Source organism: Prinia subflava, chromosome 8 (genome assembly GCF_021018805.1).
Source record: "Prinia subflava isolate CZ2003 ecotype Zambia chromosome 8, Cam_Psub_1.2, whole genome shotgun sequence".
In the NCBI taxonomy this organism is placed as follows: domain Eukaryota; kingdom Metazoa; phylum Chordata; class Aves; order Passeriformes; family Cisticolidae; genus Prinia; species Prinia subflava.
In genome coordinates this window covers 34241101-34263575 of record NC_086254.1, presented here as the reverse complement: position 1 = coordinate 34263575, position 22475 = coordinate 34241101, and the positions used below count along the sequence as shown (strand labels likewise).

The window sequence follows — 22475 nt, the reverse complement described above, 5'->3', positions numbered from 1 at the left end:
ACAACTCTCAGATTCTCTGTAGATGCTGTAGGGCATCTTCTGGCCTCCATGAGGGGGGTGAAATTCTTCTGATGAAGAAGAAATGAACCCCCTGAGGAGGAAAAAGCTGAGCCAAAAACACTGGGTGCTCTCAGTGAGCTGAAGGGATGGAGGCAATAGGAAGACCCACAAGTATAAGTCTTTCTATCCTTCAGCCTGCAGTGTGGAGGCCTTAAAATTAACCTTCTTCTTTACTTCCAGATCTAAGACACCCAAGAGAGCCCTGGAGTAACTTCTCGGGCCATGAAGACAGTTCTGTCACCAGCAAATATTTGCTCAATGCCCACAGAAGCTCTGATCTCTACAAGTTGGTTTTTTTCTGGACCTTTTACCTGCCACTTCCCATACAGGGATTTGTACCCTCAGCTCTGTCAGAGGAAAGACAACCCCAGATGTATTTTCTTATGGGGCAGTTGTAAGGGGACTGAGGCTGAGGTCTCACAAATCCTATCACAGAATCTCCTGAGCTGGGAGGGAACCACAAGGGTCACTGAAGCCAACCCCTGGCACTGCACAGAACAGCCCCAAGAATCCCACCCTGTGCCACCATGAGACATGAGCTTAAAAAGGAACAGATTCCTCAAAAGAGAGAATCAGCCAACACTACCAACCAAGCTGACCTCAGCTGGCTGTGGAGGCTGAGCAGTGACCTGTCCCTGCCTCACCGTGCTGGGTGAGGGGCCAGGTACCTTCCACCCCATCGTGGTGCCACGGCAAGGGAATCACAGCAAAAGCTCAACTTCAGTTCCAAATCTCAGCTCTGGGTTGTGCAGGAGACATCTGGGCAGGGACTGTGCCCCAGCTATCCCATTTTTTTCTCTCACCAGATCTGGATGTTCTGGGTTCAGCTCAACAGGAACATGAAAGTTGACAGGACTCGTTTTGCAAGGGAAGTGATTTTCCTGCAGGTAAACGTGCCTCTTCCTCCCCCAGATTAATGCCAACCAGATGGCCAACAGTCTGCAGTAGACTGCTGCTAAAAACACAGGCTGCAATCATCTGAGAGTCTCTAGGACAGACACAGAGAACTGATTTAGAACTGGAAACGTGCCATGAAAAAGCCCAAGCAGCGTGAAACTTGGAGCTGTGTGCAGGATTGTCTCTAGCACTGGGCAGAAACCTTCTGTGGTGGAGCAGGTGGGTTGGCAGTGGCAGATGGATGTTTGGCACCAAGAACACAAAACCTGTGCTAACAACTAGAGCTGGGCTCTCCCAGAGGCCAGTCCTGCACGTGCAAGCCAGGCCCACCTTCAAAGAGGTGCTTTGGAAAGGCTGCTCTGCCCCAAGCAGTAGGAATTGGAAAAAAGGTACTGGGACAGACCTTCTCTCTATGTCACACAAGGTGATGTTCATGAGATATATTAAAAATGTTCTGAGTAATAAGGAGTCATTAATATTATGAAGTTTAACTTGGGAATGTGCCCCAATCTTCAGCCCTACCCTGTCAAGGAAAACAGGATCCAGGGTTTGGATGCATAGGGAAATGACACATTGTGTGCCTTTCTGTGTAACAGTGGAGTCAGAGTTGATTCAGTCACTGTTTTTTAACAATTCTGCAGCAAAACCAGTACATGTAAAGTGCTCCCAGGAGCCCAAAGCAGAGATGGTCCCATTCCAGCACACTTCCCTGGAATGAGACACAATCCAGGGGAGATGGGACCTGGTGCTCCCAGCTTCAGATCAATTCCAGCCAGAAATCAGCTCTGGGTTTACTGCATGTAACAGCTACCTCCACCTCTCCACCAACACACTTTGAACATCTACTACAGCAACTCCCCATCTTTTTGGTAGACCCATAAGCATTTTAAAAATATCTTTTTGACATTTTCATTTTCACCCTCACTCTCAGCAAATCGCAGAGTTTATCCTTGCCTGTGTGGACAAAAGTATTCCCTTATATTGCTCTGAAATTCCAACCTCAATTCCCACGAGGTTTCCTGATGTAGCTGCTCTCACTTGTGTATTCCATGCACTTTTGTACTTTCATTTATTTTATGTACCTCTCTCTTAAACTGAACATCTGCCATTGCAGAGACTCTTTCCATACCCATAATAATTTCTGTTTCTATCCTTTGAGCCTCTTTTTTTCCTCCCTCTTGCCTGAGATGGGATGACCAACACAGCAGAGTGTACAACTCTCCAAACCACCCTCATCCATGAGTTTCTCCTGTCCTCTAACCCCTTATCCCTGCACAAGGTTCTTTGAGGTGCTTTCTGGCAGTCAATCCAGAGCACTGCAAGCTTTGTGAACAGTGAATATTTTTCTCCTCAACACACATTAATTTCACATTTATCAATGCTGAACAAACTGCCTTTGCAATCTTGCAGTCCATTTCCCTCCTATGCTTAAATCTCTGTGAATTCCCTTTCTCCTGTCCCAAATATGTCCAATTTCTTTGTGTCACCCTCCAGTTTTATTCCTCACTGCCGACATTCAGCATCATTAATACAAAAGCATAAACAACAGAGCATCCAGGGTAACGACAAAACCTTGAGAGACCCCCACAAATCATGAGGTGCACAAGTCTTTAAGCACTGCTTTTTCCAGTGTTTGCAAATAACATCAAGAATAGAAGAGTTTGGCAAAACCCACTTCTCCTGTACAGAAAACGTCCTGGTTCAGGGCAGCCACACCCTGACACTTTGCTAGTCCCTTTTTCTATGGCAACACCTCAAACTGCCCTGATTCCATCCACCTCTGCCTCAGGAGGAGCACAAGGAGAAGGAATGTTCCTCCCATGTTGGAGTCCAGGGCACGTGGAGAACCCCTCAGGCTGCCCTGGGGGTCCGAGACCTTGCTGGGACCCCAGGAAGGCGCTGCCTTTGACCTTGGTCCATGGGAAAAACTTAAAACACTCAGAGATGAACCACGAACAACAAAGATCTGAAATGAATAGCAGTTTAGTTTGTAACAGGGTGAAAATGTGTAGTTTTGGGGTTTTAGAATAGAAGTTGATGAGAGCAAGATGGAGAATTTTGGATGGTGTTTCATCTTCTTCTTCTTTTTCTTCAACTCCATCTTCTGCTGTGATGGTGGCACAGAGACATTGGTGGAATGGGTTTGAGGCAGAAATTGCATGTCTAGAGTAAGTAGTGATTATTGGCACAAAATTGTAAATATAGTAAGTTTTAAGAGTTGATTGGACTAGAGACCTTTAAAAGACCTTGAATTTTCTGTCTGGGAGGGGCTTGCCAGAGGTGTTTCTTCAGCGTGTTAAACTTGCGGCAAGCGATGTGCAGACCTGTAGATAAGAAACTGAAAAAAACCACCTCTAATAACTAAAGCTGCAAGTTCCGTTCATCCTTTCAAGCCCTGGACTATCAGAAGAAAAAAACCCTAATTGGGGGATGTTAGAAGGGAAATTCCGAGACTCCCAGTTTGCTACTTCCACTTCCATCAGCTCCACTTGCCCTGCTGCCCGTTCCCACAGGGACCAGCCAGGTATCCATGGGGGAGCCATGTCCAACACAGCCCTTGTTACATTCCCTGTGGGAATGGTCTCTCCCCCCTCAGGGACCCCTAGAGCTTGTGCCATGTAGTTAGACCCTTCCTTCCCTTTTTGACCCCATTGGCTGTGTCCCAATTTGTCCCTCCCTGACAAGAGCTGAGAAAAGACCCTGTTCCCCTGTGCATGCCCTCTTTCCCTCTGGAGACCACCTGGAATAAACATCTTACTGCAGCTAAGGGTTAGAACCTCTTTTGGGTCCTTTTTCCTGTCTATGATATATTCCTCCAGAGCCTGAGAAGGCCTGAGCTAACTTAGAACTTCGCAGGGATTAAAAAGGAGGATTTATTATCAAACCCTGGTGGGACAGGGCTGCCCGTGTTGGCTGCCACACACCCACCTTTGGGCTCCTTAACTGCAAATCCATACCCAGGCTTCGGACAAATAGACATGGGGCCAGCCCTGGGTAATGGGAGCAGATCCCACTCCTTACAGGAACACCCTGGTATCCCACAGCTGCCTGCTGCGGGTTCCAGGAGCCCTGGATCCCAGACGAGGGATGCCCTCACAGCAGGGATAAGTGAGAAGCACAACGCCGGTGATCCCCGTGGGCAGTGAGGGATTGCAGCAATCCCGGCGCCCTCCTCGCCCTCAGCAGAGACCAAACCACTTCCACGGTGTGAGAGGAAGGTTCCTAATGGGATTCTGCAGAGCTGGGAGACAAATGGAGCAGCCAGGCAGAGCATTAAGGAATGCTTTCCAGCCCGAGTGGAACACTCGGACGTATAACATTACCAACTGGCTCGCTGCCATGCATCAGATGCAGAAACATTTTTCTCTTTCTGTGACAAGCTGCATCTGTAGCAATCATTATAATTTCTCTTGACATTGCATCCCACACCTCTTCACAGAGGCAGGACTCAAGTAGCACTCTTCATTTAAATGGTAACTTTGATTTCTCGGGGCTACGGGGATGTGAAGTGGTTCAGCCTGTACCACTCAGAAGCAGGGGCTGCCGGGGCTTTTCCCAGGGTGTGCTTCCCACATTCAGAGCTTTCAGTCTTCTGGGATGGGGTTCGAATTTGGCAGCTGGACCTTCCCAGATTCACACCCAAAACACAGGTAGGAATTGGGAGTGTTTGTCGAAGAAAGGGAAACCTGCCTCGGGATTGCTGTTTGTGTTCTCCCTTGCTCTGCACCATCACTCACACTCACAGCAAACCCCACCGAGGCCACTGGCAGGGGAAAACTCCTCAGAAAGGGCTGGGATTACCATTTCTATTTACCAGCTGAGGAAATCTTACCTACCAATTAGGGACCATTCCTCCTGTCACTCCAGCGCTCAGCCGAGTAGCTGATGTGGCTCTTTGATCTTCTCATTGCATAACAAAGCCTGTTACAGCCCATTATTTTTATTGTAAGCACTTTCTGTTATTTGCCTCTAAAAACGGCTCCCATTGAAATGACACAAAGAGCCTCACTCAACGTGCACACACCTACAGCAGTGAACAGTCATCATAACTTCTGCAGCTGAAACAAAAGCCGTGGAAATTTCCATCCTTTTGTGCTCTCCTGCCCCGGGCGGGAGGGGAATGGAACCAACACCAGACACTGCAAGGCCATTTGGGGCTGAAACTTCTGGAAAAGCAATGGACAGCAAAGCACGTGCGTGATTGGGAATGAACCTCAAAGTTCCACGGCCCCTCCTTGTCCGGGGCAGTGAGGGATTGCTGGAGCAGGTTAATGCAGCCTGGTAGGATGCAAAGGGGAGGCCAGTGACAGCTACGAGATAAGTATGATTGATCTAAGGGATAAGGGCAATTAAAGATGGGCTGGAACATTGATCAAAATGCACAAGATGGATGGCAAAGTATTGCTGGACACACTGCTGTGGTTTTTCTTGTATCAGAGGCGATGCCGGTTAAAAAGTGGCAAAAAATTGTTCTGTTTACAGGTGCCTGATGCACTTCAAAGAAGCCTTTATGTCACGTTAGGATGTGGGGTGTGAACACACTTGGGAACAGGAACACTTGATGGTGTGGCAGAGGTTATGATGCAAGTTAAAACCCCTCACTTGTCTTTTGGAGGCTCTTTGCACTGGCACAGGCCCACAGCCACCACATCTCATTATTCCCATGGAAATGAGAAAAGAGGGGAGAAGCATGGGGCGAAAGGGGCAGCAAACAAGGTGGGCAGATGGTGCAAGCTCCAGGAGGATGCAGGGAGCTCCATCTCCTTGGCAGAACCACCTTCCTTGCATTATGCCCCTGCTGTCAGTCCAGAGGTGGCAATGGAACTCAGCTTTGTTGGCACAGCCAGGGAGCAGGAATGGGATGCAGGAGAAGGAGCAAGGACATGTGCCTTGGGGATTATTCCTGCCTGGAAATGCCTCTGTTTTCCTGAGTGTGACCCAAACAAAAACAAGTCCTCAGATGACCTGTGCTGTTGGATCACATGTACAAAATTAGGAACAAAGGCAGCATTTTAGGGAGGGTGAAGCAGCTTCTGGTTAATCAGCTGAGAGAGGGCTGAGTACACTCAGCAAGAGAGAAAGGAATCACAGAATGGTTTGAGTTGGAAAGGACATTAACGCTCATCTCGTTCCACTCTCCTGCCATGGTCAGGGAACTTTCCACTAGACCAGGTTGCTCCAAGCCCCATGCAACACCTCAAGGAAGGAGGAAGATCCTGCCTGCAGCTCTCACATGAACCTTTTGCGGTTCTGGCTCACACACAGAGCCCTGGCTGCTGCTAAAACCCATGTCCTGGTAAGCAGAGAGACCCTGGAAACATGTAATTGTTCACTTTACCTGCTGTTCCCAAAGGGATTGGGATCCCTGAGGTTCAAGCACACCTAAAACTGCTGCATCAAAGATAACCAATCTTTAGGCAGAGATGATCTGGCATCATTTATCTCATGCTGCAACTAAAGGCAAGACATTTCACAATGCCCCAGATTAGTCAGCGTGAACAAGGGCAATCCCAACACTTCCTGACCATTATATATCTATGCAATTTTTAATCTTTCCTCATGCCTACTTTTGACATAATTTCCTGTGTTTTTACAAATTATGATAGGGAGGAAGAAGATGGCAGAGATGGTCCCACAGCACACCAGAGCCCAAGCAGCTGGGGAAAAGCCCACCCAGGTACCAACCCCAGCTCCTGGGGCTGAGCTGACAAATCCTCCACCAGGAAATGGGGAATTGGCCATGCCGGGCCACACTTTCCCCAAAGCCATATCCCAGACTCCAGAGAAATTATTTTCCAAATCTCTAGTTCATTTTGCAAAGCATGTTGCATGTTTTTATTTGCAGGATTTTTTGATGGGGGCAAAATGGATTTTTAACCTCACCCAGGAAAATTGCTGAAGTGGGATTTTTTGCTAAGAAAGAGAAAAAAATTTCACCCCAAAGGTGGATGTGGCCTTAATCTAAAGGGTTAAAACTGGGCTAAGAACAGGCATCCACCTGCGTGTCTGTGCACTAAAGACAAACACATCTGAGATCAGAATCAGGTCTTAAAAAAGATCCATCCCATTCCCTGAACGTATTTATTGGAGTTATTTGATATTGTTCTGAAAACCTCTTTCATGCTGCATTCATCTCATCTGCTCCCGTAATTCCGAGATTTTATTTTCCACTATATTTTTAATTTATATCATGTTTTATTTATACCACTGTCTTTTATGAAACCCCGAATTTCAAAACTGACACCGGCATTACGCACATAAAGCAGACTTCTTATTATCAACATGGCAGAGGAGACAAAAAAATGACAGGAATAAATCTTAGGTTTTATGCCGGCGAGACGTTCTGCGAAGTAAGTGACATTTCTCAGCAATACAAATTGTACATTAAAAGATAATTTCCAGAACATGATACCAGCTCTGGAGCACGGCACCGTTTCACAAGGCAACAGCTCGGCCGCGCTGCAGCGAGCGCCGGGCCCGTGCCGTGCGTGGCACCACGGCTGTGTCGGGCCTGGTGAGGAGGCTTTGGAGTGATTAAGTTTAGTGCACACACGAGAGGCGGCTCCGTGGCGCACTGTCAGCACGGCGTAATTGATATTTTAATTACACTGCTGATACTCACGCAGCGAGCCGCTGCCTCCCGCCCGGCCTCGCGCAAACCGCGCTCCTTAGAGCGCCACGCCAGCTTGCTTAAGCCCAGGCTTAAGTGTGGTGGGGCTGCCTCAAAATGCTGTGAAAGTGTTATGAACAAGTTTATAAGTTAATTGATTGTTGCCATGTTCTGCTAATTGTTAAATGTTACCATGTCAAATGTTGATCACCAAGATGAATGCATAGACTGTTAATCACCCATATTGTTAATTACCCTAACCAACAGTCCCTTACCTGTACCCTTTTTCCATTGGGTATAGCCTCTGCTGCTCCCCAAAATGGTGCACAATATGCAAACAAAGGGACACTGGGACACTGGGTACTACTTACAGACAAAACCCCCCTTGAGACAAGGAGCCAATGCAAAATCTGAGACTAGAAGTAGCACCCCCAGACTGGTGTAGCAGCAGAGAAGATGGGACCGCCAACCAAAGCAGCTCCACCATGTCACTGTGACCTAAAAGCTCTCCATCTGCAGGACCACCCCAGACAATGAGCTCAACAGAACTTCCCAGGCACACCCGTGAGGGCCACAGCCCCAGCTCTGCTGTGCAGCAAAGCTGCCACCTCCTCCTGCACGTTGCCAAAGGGAGCAGCAGCGGTGTGCACGACCCCGTGGGCCCCACCCAGAGCTGAATTCTTAATAAAGGCATCAAAAAGGAGCAGGGCTCCTTGCCCTTTTATTTCAAAAGCAAAGCAAATTGTGTCACCAGCGCTTAGTGGCAGTGGAAAGATGTTTTCCTTTATGGAAAAGGGACTGTGCCCTCCCCACGGATTGTATGGCTGAGGAGACTTTCCCTACTGGAGCTGTCCTGAAGGTATTGGCTTATCAGGGAGAGAGTGTGACCAGCTCAAGGAGAGGACAGTTTAGGAGGATGAATTTTCATGGAATAGTTAAAAGGGGAGATGCAAACAGTGAAGAAGAGCTGCTGGCTCATTGAGAGCAGCAGGTAAACCTTGGGATGGGACCTGCTGGCTTCTGGTCAAGAGATGAGTATGGGAGATAAGGACCCAGTTTGCAGCCTTAAACCCAAAAAGGCAAAGGCAGCAGAGACAATTCTGCAGCCAAACTTTCACACACGTTGGTTCACTGTGCCGGGCCCTTCCTGCAGGTGCGAGGTGGTGCTGTGGGTAAGAGCACACCTGAAGGCTCTCCTGCACCCCCTTGCTCTGGGACAGACTCCTGGAATGGTTTGGGTTGGAAGGGATCTCCTGCTGGGGAGGAATTCTCCTGCAGGGAGGTGCCTATGAGGGTTTTTCAGGAAAAAAGGCAGATTGCCATGGGAGATTCTCACCCTGGCAGGTGACAGTCACCCTCTACCTGTTCAAGTGACACCTTGTCTTCTTCCTTTCCCCTGCTCAGAGAGGAATTATTTCATTACCAGGCAAAGCCCACATCTGCTTTGCTTCTCAGCTGTCACAACAGTTCCCTTGTGTGAAAAGTGTATCATGACACCCTAGTTACTCATATCTCAGAAACGGGATACCCATGGGTGAACTGACCACACAACCATGCATGTTCCTCAGGTTCACTGCTCTTGTGCACAGCCCAGCCCTCACAAGCTCTGCTGTTCTCTGAGCCCTCGCAGAGCCAGGTCCTCTGTGGCCTCCTCTGGGCTCTCTCCAGCAGCTCCAGGTCCCTCCTGTGCTGGCCCCAGGGCTGGGGCAGCTCTGTAGGTGGGGTCTCACCTGAGCAGGGCAGAGGGGCAGAATCCTCCCTGTCCTGCTGCGCAGGGCTTGGGGCATCTCTGGGCACACACACATGCCCAGCTCTCACTCACCAGCACCCCCACATCCCTCTCCCAGGGCTGTTTTTGATCTGTTCATGCCCAGCCTGGGAATTCCCCAAGGGATCCATGCACATTCTGCCCACAGGCAGCAGCTCTGCACCCCCAGCACCAGCAGTGCCCCCTGAGCACACACAGCCCAGCCACCACACCTGAAACTTCAGAAAACACCTCTCCACACAAGCCTCGTCCTCTGAGGAAGCAAGTTTGAACACGCACAAGAACAATTTGCTCTTTGATTGGGGATCTTGTCTCCCAGGTTCCGCCCTGAAGCGAAATTTTATGACCAAGCCCTCCAGCTAAGGGGGGAGGTGTGAAGGGAAGGGGCTTCCAAGTGAGAATGCCAACAGATCCTTACAGCCAGCAGCGTGTGTGGGTGTTGCTAAATTAAGCTCGCAAGTAGGTGGGGCAAATGCCTTAAACGAGTTTGTGAAGGTAAAATAATGTTCATTAAAAATAGAAAAACAACTGAAAAAATATCCTTTGTATTCAACTTCACACTCGTACATCATAATGTTCCAGTAAAAGCCCATTTTCCCTTGAGATAATAAAAGAATTGAATTTTTCCTTATCGGTCATCTATTTTTCTAGCTAAAGCTATTACTCCCTCTCTGTGGTTGCCAGGCAACAAGAAATATTAATAGCAGCTTTTATTAGCTTAGCTTTAGCAGTGGAGTACCAGAATGAGAAAATGGAAAACATAAATGTGTTACATAAATCTTTCAACCTTTCAGGGTTTGTGTTAGTCTCTGTTTTCATAATGATTTATTGAAGTGATGGTTCATTTATGAGAAAAAGGAGTGTGAAATAAGAAAACGGAACATTACCCTGAAGGACTGTTTGAAAATAAATAATTATAGAAGGTGAAGAAAAGCTGTTTAAAACCATTTTTCTGAGTTTTATAAAATTTAAAAAGACATATTTCTTTCATTTATTGCCTCTGAGAAAAACACTAGCAGGGAATTGCAAACAGGGCTCTGCTTAATACAAAGAACCCTTCATGTAGGGTTGTGTTATTACCATTTTCCACCTCATGTTTGGGAGTTTAGTTTTTAAATACTGAACCATTAATAAGCAGCAAGCCGAATTAGTCAAAACCTCAAAGCTCCCAACACAAAATTGCCAGTGAAAACTTATCCAGGACTGAAACAAGGGGAACTCAGGGAAGTTTCTACTGCTGGTGACCCCAGCAATGCTCTTGTTGGTTTGTTTATTTATAAAGGCTCTTCTGAAGAGCGTGGTCTTGCTTTGAAGGGCAATGCTGCCTGTGCACTGTGCTGGGATATGGATTATTTTAAATAACTTATTTTAACAGGCAGTGATTCAAAATTATTGAAATATTGATGTATTGGAAGTATCTGCCCACAGCACGTAAACTGCTCTGCCTGCTGGGATCATGGATTTCCTGGGGCCTGGAGGAAAGACTGGCACAGCTTGCTTGGCTTTTGTGACAGTATTTAATTGACATAATGAGTTTTTTACCATGAGGGTGGTAAAACCTGCCAGGAGCAGCAGTGGCTGCCCCATCCCTGGAAGTGTCCCAGGCCAGGCTGGGTGGCTTTTGGAGCAGTCTGGGTTCTGGCTTTGCAATCTTCCTGCAGGACAGCCTCACTTGAAGCCTGGGGAGCACCAGGCTTGTCCTTGGAGCTCTCCAGCACCCCAGGGTGCACATCCCAGCTCTGGGAAAGGGCTCCTTTCCTTTCCATTTCTCACGTGGCACACAGACAGCTGGCTTGCTGCTGGTTTGTTTTACTGCTCTCCTCTCTGTTCCACACCCAGGCCCGTTGTGTTGGGAAGCAGATATTCCAAGTCAGCTGAAAACTTCTGGAATTTCAGGGTGGCACTCACCTTTCATCTACAATGCACCCCCATTTACCACTTTACTCTCTCACCTCTACCTGTGCGGGGTCCACAGCTCACTGGAAGTGTGACATTTTACACCACGGATGTTCTTTTTGCCTCAGTGGATTTCAAATATTTTTCAGATAATTCTGTTCCACTCAACAAACTGAAACAAAACCTTTCAGGCTGTGGCTGAAGCTTTTCTGTCCTTGCACCAGCTTGCTGTGAGCACAAAAAAGTCACCCCAGTGGGCAGAAGGAAAAAACCCCAGCACTGTCCCACCTGACAAACAGAGGCACCCCCAGCCCTCTTGGCTGCTATCCAATATTTATGGAAATACTTTAGTGCTGCATTGGAGATTCCTGGGCTCTGACCTTGACTGCCCTTTGTTTCTGTCAAAAATGTTCTGCCAAATCCACCCTGAAATCTCATTTATTTCCAGCAGCTCCTTAACCCAGCAGGCACCCACCTCCCCACTGACCCAGAGCACATCTCTGCCCCCTGGCCTGCTTTCCCCACATCCCCAAAGCCCAGCCCCAGTGAGATCCCAGCCCCAGTGAGATCCCAGCCCCAGTGACATCCCAGTCCCAGTGACATCCCAGTCCCAGTGAGATCCCAGCCCCAGTGAGATCCCAGCCCAGCAGGACTCCCTGTGGATCCCTGGGAGGCTCAGCTGCGGCTGCTCCGATGTTCACAGTGAGCAAAGTTATTCTCTTCCCAAGGAAAACAGGGGGTTTTCCTCTTTGATTACTTTTCCCTAATTACTCCCATTTCTCAATGACAGTCACATCTTTCCAAGTTTCTTCCCCTTCTGACATTCCTCCTTTCTCCCTTCTTTTCCCTTCCTTTTTTTTTCACAGGAAAAGAGATATCACTAGAAAACAAAAATCCACTGCAGTAAGAATTTTCTGTTTGTTTCTTGTCATCAGCACAAAAAATAACAAACCTTCCCCAAACGAGCCAGCTCTGCCCCCTCCCCAGCCCTCCTCACACATCACATCCTGAGCCATCTCTTTGCCTACTCTTGTCCAGCCCCCCCTGCTTCCCTGCTCTGCAGCTCCCTGCACCCCACTCAGGGATTGAAAACTCCCTGAACTTCTAAAAACTCATGGGTTGGGGGGAAAAAGGGGGAAATTAAGACAAAAACAGCAGTAAAGAGGCATGCCATGAAAAGGTGGAGCTGGTGCAGATCCAAGTGTGGGAGTGGTGGTGTGAGGGTGCTGTGGATGGGGCTGCTGAAGGCATGAGCAAACAGAGGTGATGCTGGATTTGGGGTTTCCCCATCAGGGCACAGCAGCTTTGCCCAAACGAGGGTCTCCATCCAACAGCCCACGGGTGAGCTGGAGCCGGGAGCAGGGGCTGGCACACAGCAAATCCACCTCCACTCCCCAGCCCCTGTCCTGCCATGGCAATGCCTGTGCTGCTTCAGCTCTGAGTTATCACCTGCACAAGGGGGTGTCCCTGGGGAGGCACTGGGAGGTTCAATGCAGTCTGAGGGTAATGCCAGGACATCCCAGGACAAGAGACACACACAGGGGACAGAACCTGCAGCTGGATTTTCTTTATTTACTTCTGAGCTCTCAGGAAAAAATACCAATCCTATGTCTCTCAGTGAGTCCTGGTTCATGTCTTATCAGCAGTTAGAGATTTGTTCATCATTTTTCTCTTCGACTTCAAAAAAATCCTAAGGCTCAAGTTACATTTTTAGAGCAAAAGTCTGACCAATGTCTAAACATTTTACCATGAGTTGCTTGTTGTTTCTCATTGTATTCAAACACAGACATAGCAACCAAGGCAGGAAATAGCTGTGTATGCAAAAACCTGTGTGAGCTACAGCAAAGAGCAGCAGGGAGGAGAGAGGCTCCAGCTCCAGCAGTTGCACGAGCAACGCTGGTCCTGGAACAAACCCAAACCTCTGCACGCTGAGCCACCTCCTCAGAGCCCTGTGCAGGCAAGGCTCACTCCCAGACTGGCCTCCCATCACTACCTGGGTGAAATAATCCCTCTCTTTCTGGAGGTGTTGGCAAACAAGCCCCAGAATGCTTTGGGTTGGGAGGGACCTTAAAGATCATCTACTTCTGTCATGGGCAGGGACACCTTCCACTGTCCCAGGCTGCTCCAAGCCCTGTCCAGCCTGGCCTTGGGCACTGCCAGGGATCCAGGGACAGCCACAGCTGCTCTGGGCACCCTGTGCCAGGGCCTCAGCACCCTCACAAGGAAGAATTTCTCCCATCCATCCCTGCCCTCTGGCAATGGGAAGCTGTTCCCTGTGTCCTGTCCCTTCATCCCTTGTCTCCAGTCCCTCTCCAGCTCTCCTGGAGCCCCTTTAGGCCCTGGAAGGTGCTATTAGATATTAACCAGATGAGTTTAAATGTCCTTTCTCTTCAGGGTTCTTCTGTGCCCTCATGTGCACGTGCTGCTCCCCTCAGCACTCCCAGGAGCTGTGGGTGTGCTCAGGGACCAACGCTGCCATCCTGGGCTGGTGCTGCAGGAAAGGGACACCTGATTCCCCACCAAAAGGGATGGAAAATGTGACTCCTCAGTGGAAAAAAAGGCTGTGATGGGAGGGTAAGGCAGGATTTAATTCTGACCTAAAACTGCAGCACAGCTCCCTCCCTGATCCCTTTGCTGCCAGCACCTCTGAGGATGCTCCAAGGGTTTCCAAAACTGAACAGTTTCAGTTCACGCTCAGCTGGCAAATTCAGGGTTCACTGGACTTTTTTTTATTTTCATGGTAAGGGGCAAACAAATCTTAATCTCTCTATTCTACTTTTACAGCCCACTAAGTCCCCTTCTTATCTTCTCTGGCTGGGCCCTGATTTATCGTCACCACGCTGCATTTGTAAAACAGTACCATAAAGTAAGAAAGAGAACATTTCCCAAGGACTACTCCAAAATAAATTATTTCAGACACAGAGAAGCTGCTTAATAAATCCCCCTTTTCTTTTTTTCTTCAGGTATTTTAGAAAGTGATTTATAAGTGCAATATCACCTCTCAAAAATGAGACAATCAACACGGGATAAAATTATTGTGTTATGAAAATAGGGGTCAGGCAGAGGGGCTGTGCTTTAAATTAAACCAGGGAAAAATATTTCATCTGAAATTGACTCTTTTCTGTCTAAGAAATGAATGTTTTAATCACCTAAGAACCTAAAAGGTAACACTGAGCCCTAAGTAATATTTAATTCCATAGAAATATGCCTCTGTTCAATATTGATGGGCAGAACATGATATTTCTCTTAAACACACTAACAATGAAACTCAGAGACTCATCAGGACTTCACAAAGCCTTGGGATTTTCCTAGACTAAGAGATAATATCCCATTTAAATATTTAAATATCACTACCTTTCAGACCCTTATCTATTGAAGCAATCAACACCGAGCGTTCCCCAGCTAGGCATGGCCAGGCTCCCAGCCATGCTCTTTAAGTAAAATTAACTCTGTTTGATATCAGTGTCATTCAAAATCAATGATCTTAGAGAGAAACAATGTCAAAAACCAACCACGGGGCTAAAGCTGCTAAAGAGAAAAATTAAACAGCAGCAGTATTAATTCATTATCACTTTCAAAATCAAGTCACAGCCCCTCCTCGGTGCTGCTGATGCAGAAGCATCGTAAGCTCTAATTAGCCCTGGAGTTTCCTCCCAGAGCTGCACTTTACTTCATTATCCCTGCCTTGTGTGTCCCTGCACGAGTCATTTGAAACTCTGCGAGGTATCCCCTTCCCAGGAGTGAGCCGGGAGGCACCTGGAGTCTGGGAGTGAGGATCCTGTTCCCCCTGACATCAACAGGGGAGCTCTCCCTGCAGGGAGCATCCTGCTCCTCCTGCCGGGGCCACCCTGGCACTGGGACAGGGGGACAGAGAAAGGACACAGGGCCCTGGGGCTTTGTCTGGTCACCCCTGGCCATGGGGATGAGGCACCTGCACTTCGCTTGGTTCAGGGGCTGATGCGGTTTTATTTTTGCCTTTTTTTTCTTTTATATGCTCTCTGTATCCTTCACACATCTATATGTAGCTCTGTCAGCTATTGTGTTAGTGACTGCTTTTCCCAGTAATTTTCCCTGGCCTTTCCCTAGGCTGAAAAACAAAACAACTTCCAGAGCTCCAAGCCCTGGGGGTACAAGGCCCCAGTGCTACCTTGGTTCTTCCTGGGAACCAAGGCTGAGAACAACTCCTGGAGATCCATTTCATGGACAGGGTACAGCCAGGGCCAAGAGTGTGGCTCCAGAGAAGAGGCTTGACCTGGGGGGGAATTGCCTCACCACTTGTCCTCCTAATTGGTGCTTTTCATTAATTATGTTAATTTCCTAAAAGCTATAAAAATATATTCACCCCCATGGGCTGAGTGGGCTTTTGTGGACATCTTTCCACAATTGCCTCTGAAGGCCTTCAAATAAAGACCCTCTTTTATATCACCTCCTTACTAAAATGATCTCCAGTTTCATTTCCAGGCTGGGTAAAAGGCCACAGGAGGGTGTTCCACACAGGGGGGAGAAGCCCTTTGCCCTGACCCTGAGTGGTTAATGAGGCTCAGGAGGACACAAACCAAGCATGAAACTGCCACCATGAGCAGGTGACCGCGCTCTCTGCCAACACACCCCATCCCATCCCAGCCCTCAGGGCAACAGCACATCACCAACACCCTGCCCTGCCCAGCCACCTCCTCCCTGGGAGCACAGAGGGCTTTGGATGGCAGGGACAGAGAGGGGAAAGGCACTGACCGTGGGGAGCTGGCTGGAGAGGAGGTGCCCATCCTGGCTCAACATGTTGGAGACCATGATGGCCGGCAGGTCCATGTTCTGGTAGGGGTAGGCTGGGATCAGGCTGTTTGGAGGGAGGCTGTGGCACAGCGAGTGGTATCCAGCTTCGTGGTCCACCAGGTGCAGCAGGGACGGGTCGGGGAGGTTGGGAGGCGTGATGGGAGGGATCTCGTAGTCCTCGTTGTTCTCATTCTGGCTGTTGTACGTCTGAAACACCAAAGAGACATTTTGTAACGTGTCACTGCCCTGCTGCTTCAGCCAGGAAAAGGGATTATTGCTCTAAGAAATACAGATCCCAGGGGAAACAGGGCTGTTGTAATAACAAAGGCCCCTCCAGTCCTGCACACCAGGTTGTAAGAGGCAGGAGGCAGGGTGTGGGTGTGACAGCCGTCCATCAGGAACACACCATGGAGACATCAGAGGCTTCCCCTTGCTCTCCTCTCCCTCACTGCATCCCTGCTCATCTGTGAGTCCCCAAAACCTCAGCAGAAACTGCCACAGCTGGGCCACAGCCATGGAAGGGCAGGGCTGCTTCCTGACGAGCTGATGCCTTCCTAGGTTCTCTCTGGGAACCTGTCTCAGCTCTCAACCTCCAGCTGGTATTCTCGAGAGCTTTTGTGAGAATTAGAGCTGTAGAAATAACAATTACTTCGGATCAAAACACACCAAATTATGGAACAGTTTGTGTTACAAGGGATGTTAAAGCCCATCCAGTGCCACCCCTGCCACAGACAGGGACACCTTCCACTGTCCCAGGCTGCTCCAAGCCCAGTCTAACCTGGCCTTGGACTCTGCCAGGGACCCAGGGGCAGCCACAGCTGCTCTGGGCACCCTGTGCCAGGGCCTGCCCACCCTCACAGTAAAGCATTTCCCCCTAATATCTCATCTAACCTTGCCCTCTGTCAGGTTAAAGCCATTCCCTCTTGTCCTACCTCCCTCAGAATCCTCAAGAACTCAAGCACAGAAGCTTCAGCCAGGGAGGGGATTTGGAAACACAGCCATCACTTTTTGAAAACCCTTTAAAGAAAGCCTGCATGACTTCACCACACATGGAGATTTGTCCTTCCTTATATCCCCTCCCAAATTTCATCTGCAAAAGCATTCCCTCACCTCCCTACTAACACTCCTTCGAGGTGACACGAACATGCAGAGATATTGGAACTCTGTCTGCTCCCCGTGTTTTCTTATGGCTTGTTTACTTCTAAGCATTCCCATTTATATAAAAATATGCTGTTGCACCTGTGCAATCATTTTCACTTCAGACAAAACCATTTTTCTTCATAACGTGTGAATCTATCCAAAATTATTAATTACCAATGAAGAATATAATGAGTCTCTGGCAGAGGAGGCTTATTCTAAACATCTACTGTTTCACATATTATTATAGCATATGAAATTCTGATTAGCTGTAGTATTACACACATGCTAAAGCTAAATTTCCCAGATCACCTCATTTCATGGTTGGATTTGGACTTAATACTTGATTTAAGAGCAAAACCCCAGATGTTAAAAAACCAGTTAAGCACTGTAGGCTTTAATAATCCATTGTCCCAGAGCTCACCCCCGGATTCGTGCTCTTCATCACCACAGACTGTGGGAAGAAAGTCCTTAATAAAATAAAATAAAGCCTGTGTTTGACTGGAGTACAGTGGGAGAGGCAGCAGGGAGCAAGGAGGGATCTGTGGATTGGTGAAAGGGCACTGCCAGGGAGAACCAGGGCTCTGTGGGGTTCAGAGCAGGGGGCACTCCTGCTTCACCCCACAGCTGGGGCTGGAGAAGGCTTGTCCTTGCTAAGCTGAACCCACAGCTCTCACCCTCCCTCCCATGCTGCAGAAAGGAGCAAAAAGAGCAGAAGGACAGGATGTCATCAGGGTGACCTGGACAAGCTGAAGAAGTGTGGCCACAGGAACTTAACGAGGTTCAACAAGTTCAAGGAGCTGCTCCTGTGCCAGAGCAATCCAGGGAAGAGTACAGACCACGAGAGCTAAACCTTGAGAACAGCCCTGTGAGAGAAGGACTTGGGCACTCTGGTGGAGGAAAGGCTGGACAGAACCCAGCTCTGTGCCCTGGCAGCCCAGAAACCCAAACCCTCACCCCACAGCGTGGGCAGCAGGGCAGCGAGGGGACCCTGCCTCTCTCCTCCCCTCTCAGCACACCCAGGGCTGCCTGCAGCTCTGGGGCCACAGCAGGAGAAGGACAAGGAACTGCTGGAGCTCCAGGGGAGGCCACAAAGATGCTCCAAGGGCTGGAACCCTCTGCTCTGGAGCCAGGCTGGGAGAACTGGGGTTTTTCAGTCTGGAGAAGAGAAGGCTCCAGGGAGAGCTTAGAGTCCCTTACAGGGCCTAAAGGGGCTCCAAGAGATGGAGAGACAGGATAAGAGGGAATGGCTTCCCACTGCCAGAGGGCACGGTTAGATGGAATATTGAAAAGAAATCCTTCCCTGTGAGGGTGGGCAGGCCCTGGCACAGGGTGCCCAGAGCAGCTGTGGCTGCCCCTGGATCCCAGGGCCAGGCTGAACAGGGCTTGAAGCACCCTGGGATAGTGCCCATGGCAGGGAATTGGAATGAGATGAGCCTTAAGGTCCCTTCCAGCCCAACCTCATTTGATGATTCTGTGATTGTAGAGCAGGTTCTGCATATCTGACCCAAAACTTTACATTTGCCTGGGATTCCCACTGGCTGCAGGGAAACAGGAGCATGACAGAAACACAAGAGAGAGCCTGGGCCATGACAGCTCTGTACCACTGTTACTGTCCAGCGGAGATGCAAGCCCAGCTCCTTTGCTGTCTATCACTGTCTATCATGCCACAGGGAAGGCAGTGGGCTGAGGGGATGTGTTTAAGGCAGACAGAGAGATCCCATTTAATATGTCTCGTAGCTAGGTTTCCATTTGTGCTATGCTCCTCGAGGTACACTGATTCTTTCCCAGTTATTTAAGAGGATTTTTCTCCATGCTTTACAGAAAGGGATTTAAATAAATCATTGCAGAGAAAACTTGTTCCTCCAACTGGTTTATTTTGGTATCAGGTACATAAGCAAGTGGCTTTGCTGTACTTAACTAAATTATGTAAAACCCACTCAAAGTTTCCCAAAGCTCTCTTCAAAACTACGAGTCCCCTGTGTTGCTGCAGAGCAGCTCACCCAAGGGCTTTGAGGTGGTTTTGTACAGAGTGCCAAAGCCCCAGCGCCCTCCTCACCCCCAGGCACGTTTCTGCCTCTGTTCTATTCAACCCAGGGGATAAAAAAGAAGAGAAAAGAAGAAAAAAAAAAAGACCTGTTTAAATCACAAAGCTTTCGAATAGCTACAGCATTTTGCAGACGTATCAAAATTACAATCAAAGCTGTACACAATCAAAATCAGATTAGACAATATCCAATCAACATAATCAGAGCCGGCGCCTGGCAGCTTTCACACCCTGTCGCTACCGAGCTCCCCAGAGCAGGCTGCCCTCGCTCTGCTGTGCTGGAAATGGATGGCCAGAGAGAGAAGGAAGGGACAGCAGGCACACAGACCCTCAGAAGGCTGGGAAAAGGGGTGATTTATTGTCACACACAGAGCGTGTTGACGTGTCCACAGTGACACCTCCATCCCCACAGGCAGTGGTGGCCCACAGTGTGCACAGAGCTGTCCCCTCAAGCCCTCTGCTGCAGCACCCAACGCTCCTCTCCACCACCATGTGGGCTCTGTGGCAGATTATTTTTCCCATTCTTATGTTAATTTGAATTAAATTAAATAGCCAATTAGACGTTTCAGGGATACATTACAAATTAGATTAGCGGGCTGGTCTGAAGCCATTCATCCCACCAGGACTCCGAGCGCGCAGCGGTCGTGCTGCTGAACGGCTGCCCCCTTTGCTGTGCACAGAAAAAGATCCAGGATTTTCCACTGTCAAACAGATGACAGTTGTTGTGATTGCACATTATTCCTCTTCAGATTAAAACACTGAAATCAGCTGAAACAACAAGCCTCTTCTTGCAAACCCTCTGGTGGCTGTGCCGCCGGGCAGATGCCGGGTGCTGCTCGGGGCAGGGGAGCCCTGCAGTGAGGTGGAGACACAGGGTGGAGCCAGGCCCTGTTAGAGAGGGGACAGTGCCCCTCCTCTGGGTGACCCCCTTGTCCTCAGCCCACCAGGTATCCCTGTGCACCAGCTAGAGGGGTGGTATAGGATCAAACTGCTCTCAGCACAGCCTCGGGTTATCACAGAATCATAAAACAGTCTGGGAAGAGACCTGAAGGATCACCTCATTCCAAACCTCCTGCCATGGCAGGGACACCTTCCACTGTCCCAGGCTGCTCCAAGCCCTGTCCAATCTGGCATTGGGCACTGCCAGGGATCCAGGGGCAGCCAGAGCTGCTCTGTGCCAGGGCCTCAGCACCTCATAAACCTGGTTCTGCCCCATGCTTGCTCAGGATGGCATCACAGCAGGTACAACCAACCTCCAACAGCAGCAAAATTGTATTTTAAAACAATTTTTCCATCTTGAAATCCAAGTCTGAGCAGGGGTCCCTGCACCATCTCCATCCCATGGCAGATTCGGGGTCAGAAGACAGCGGAGTGGAGGAGAGGTGATGAGGGGGATTGTAATGGGGAGAAAGGCTCTGGTTCCTGGCAAGGTGACACCTGGCCATGTCCAGGACCAAGAGGAGTCAGAACAGGTAACTGGCTGCTCCCTCCCAGCTCACAGCACTGGGCTGGGGACACATTATTCAGAACCATTTGAGAGGAAAGGCAGCATTCCTGAAGCCCTTGCAGGAGCAGGGGCTGGCCTGCACAGCCAGGCCCTGCTGCTGAGCTGCCAAAGGCACCTGCAGCTCCTGGAAACACCCAATGAGGTCTCCTGCCAACGCTGCTCCCCACCACAGGGACAACGTGCCAAGGTCTCCCAGGCTTGCTGTATTCCCTGCTGCTTTTCAGGAGAGGGAGGCAGGGATGGACAGGAGGAATCCCAGATGCCCGGGACCTGCAGGAGAAGGCTCTCAGGTGGGAGAAGCTCTGGGGAGGTGTCTGTGGATGGCAGGAGGCTCCTCTGCTGCACACACAGAGCACCTGTGTGGTGGCCTGATGGGCACAGTGACCCTGCTCACCCTCTGTCATGGACTCAAAACCACCCTTGGTGTTGCTGCTGCTTCACCTCTTGCTCCTGTGCTGCACCTCCTCCTGGACTGTAGATAAACCAAGCCCCAGCAAGCTCCACCAGCCATCCCAAAACAGAACCTCCCTGACCCTGGAGGGGAATTCCGAGCACTGCAGAAAGAGGAGGATGGCCAAGGGATGTCCAGATGTCTGAATGTCCTGCAGCTCTTGGGGACCAGCTGCCACTCACCCAAAGCCACGTTCTACGAGACACCACAGATTCTCATGCAGGTGACTCAGCAGCGAGTGACAAGTGCTGAGCATGTCTATAAATGATGCCTTTAGCTTCCTCCTGCCCTTCCCCTCCTGGAAGGGGAGGAAAGCACTGTCCTCCTCTACAAAACACTCCACAGCCAAGCAGCACCACCTCTGCACTGCATGTTGGTATAAATCACAGAGGACATGGCTTGACCAAGGACCTGGGGAACCATTCTCCTCCTTGGCAGCTTGGCAAGTGTCCAGTGACCCCAATCCTCCACCGAGTCATGTTCTGGGTGATTATCCGTGAGGATCCAGGAGCTGCAGCCAAGCATTGATTCAGAGAAATGTTCTCCACAGTGAGAAGGATAAAGATTTGCAGTATTATTGCAGGTAAATATTTGCCCTGTCAAAAAGCATTCAACAGTAAATGCGAGCCTGAGAGAGAACATTTGTTCTTGGGAAGGTACAAGGAAATAGGGAGGCTGGTGCAATCTATCCAGATGACACAAACCACCATGCACTCTCTGCCATCCCTCATCTAACTGGCTTTTTCCTGAAGCTAATGCAAAACCTCAGTGACCCTCCTGACACTTCAGAGGTGAGATGGATCTAAAGAGACTCAAACCAGCCTGGCAAGTCTGCAAAGTGAGGAAAACCATTGATATTTGTGGGGCTGAGAGGTGCTACAGCTTGGGCTCCTGGTGTGCACAAGGAGCACACAGAGGTTATGGGGTGCCCACATGTCTTGGGTTATGTAACCAAAAAATGTGTATTCTATTTCATCTGTTGAAACCAGTTGGGAAGATTTTTTTATCCTTTATCTCTTGTAACTCCAGGGGGGAGGGGGGTGGAGGCCTTCTGTTAATGGCCCAGCTGGTAAAACCAGGGGAGCAATGTTCCTTATCTCTTCCACAACCCATCCTCTCTCCAGGGGATATCTGCTGTTAATGAGCCATTAAGGCTCACCACATGACTGATAAAATTAACTCATTCCATTGTGAGATGCTCCACCCAGGGGGAGGAGCCCAGCATTCCTACCTGGATAAAACCTGAGAGTCAGAACAGCAGAGCATCCTCTTTTCCACTGGATTCCCAGAGGAAGATTGGACTCATCCCACTTCCACTTCAGGATCATCTCT

General features: G+C 49.2%; 1 protein-coding gene across 1 annotated transcript in view; it reads right to left on the bottom strand.

Annotated features, from left to right (window-relative positions):
* TOX2 (TOX high mobility group box family member 2) overlaps positions 1–22475 on the bottom strand; it is a 152105-nt gene that overhangs the window by 46794 nt on the left and 82836 nt on the right. The window contains exon 3 of the mRNA XM_063404670.1: positions 15963–16208. Within this exon, the coding sequence (XP_063260740.1) occupies positions 15963–16208 (246 nt within the window). The remainder of the gene's footprint in view (positions 1–15962; positions 16209–22475) is intronic.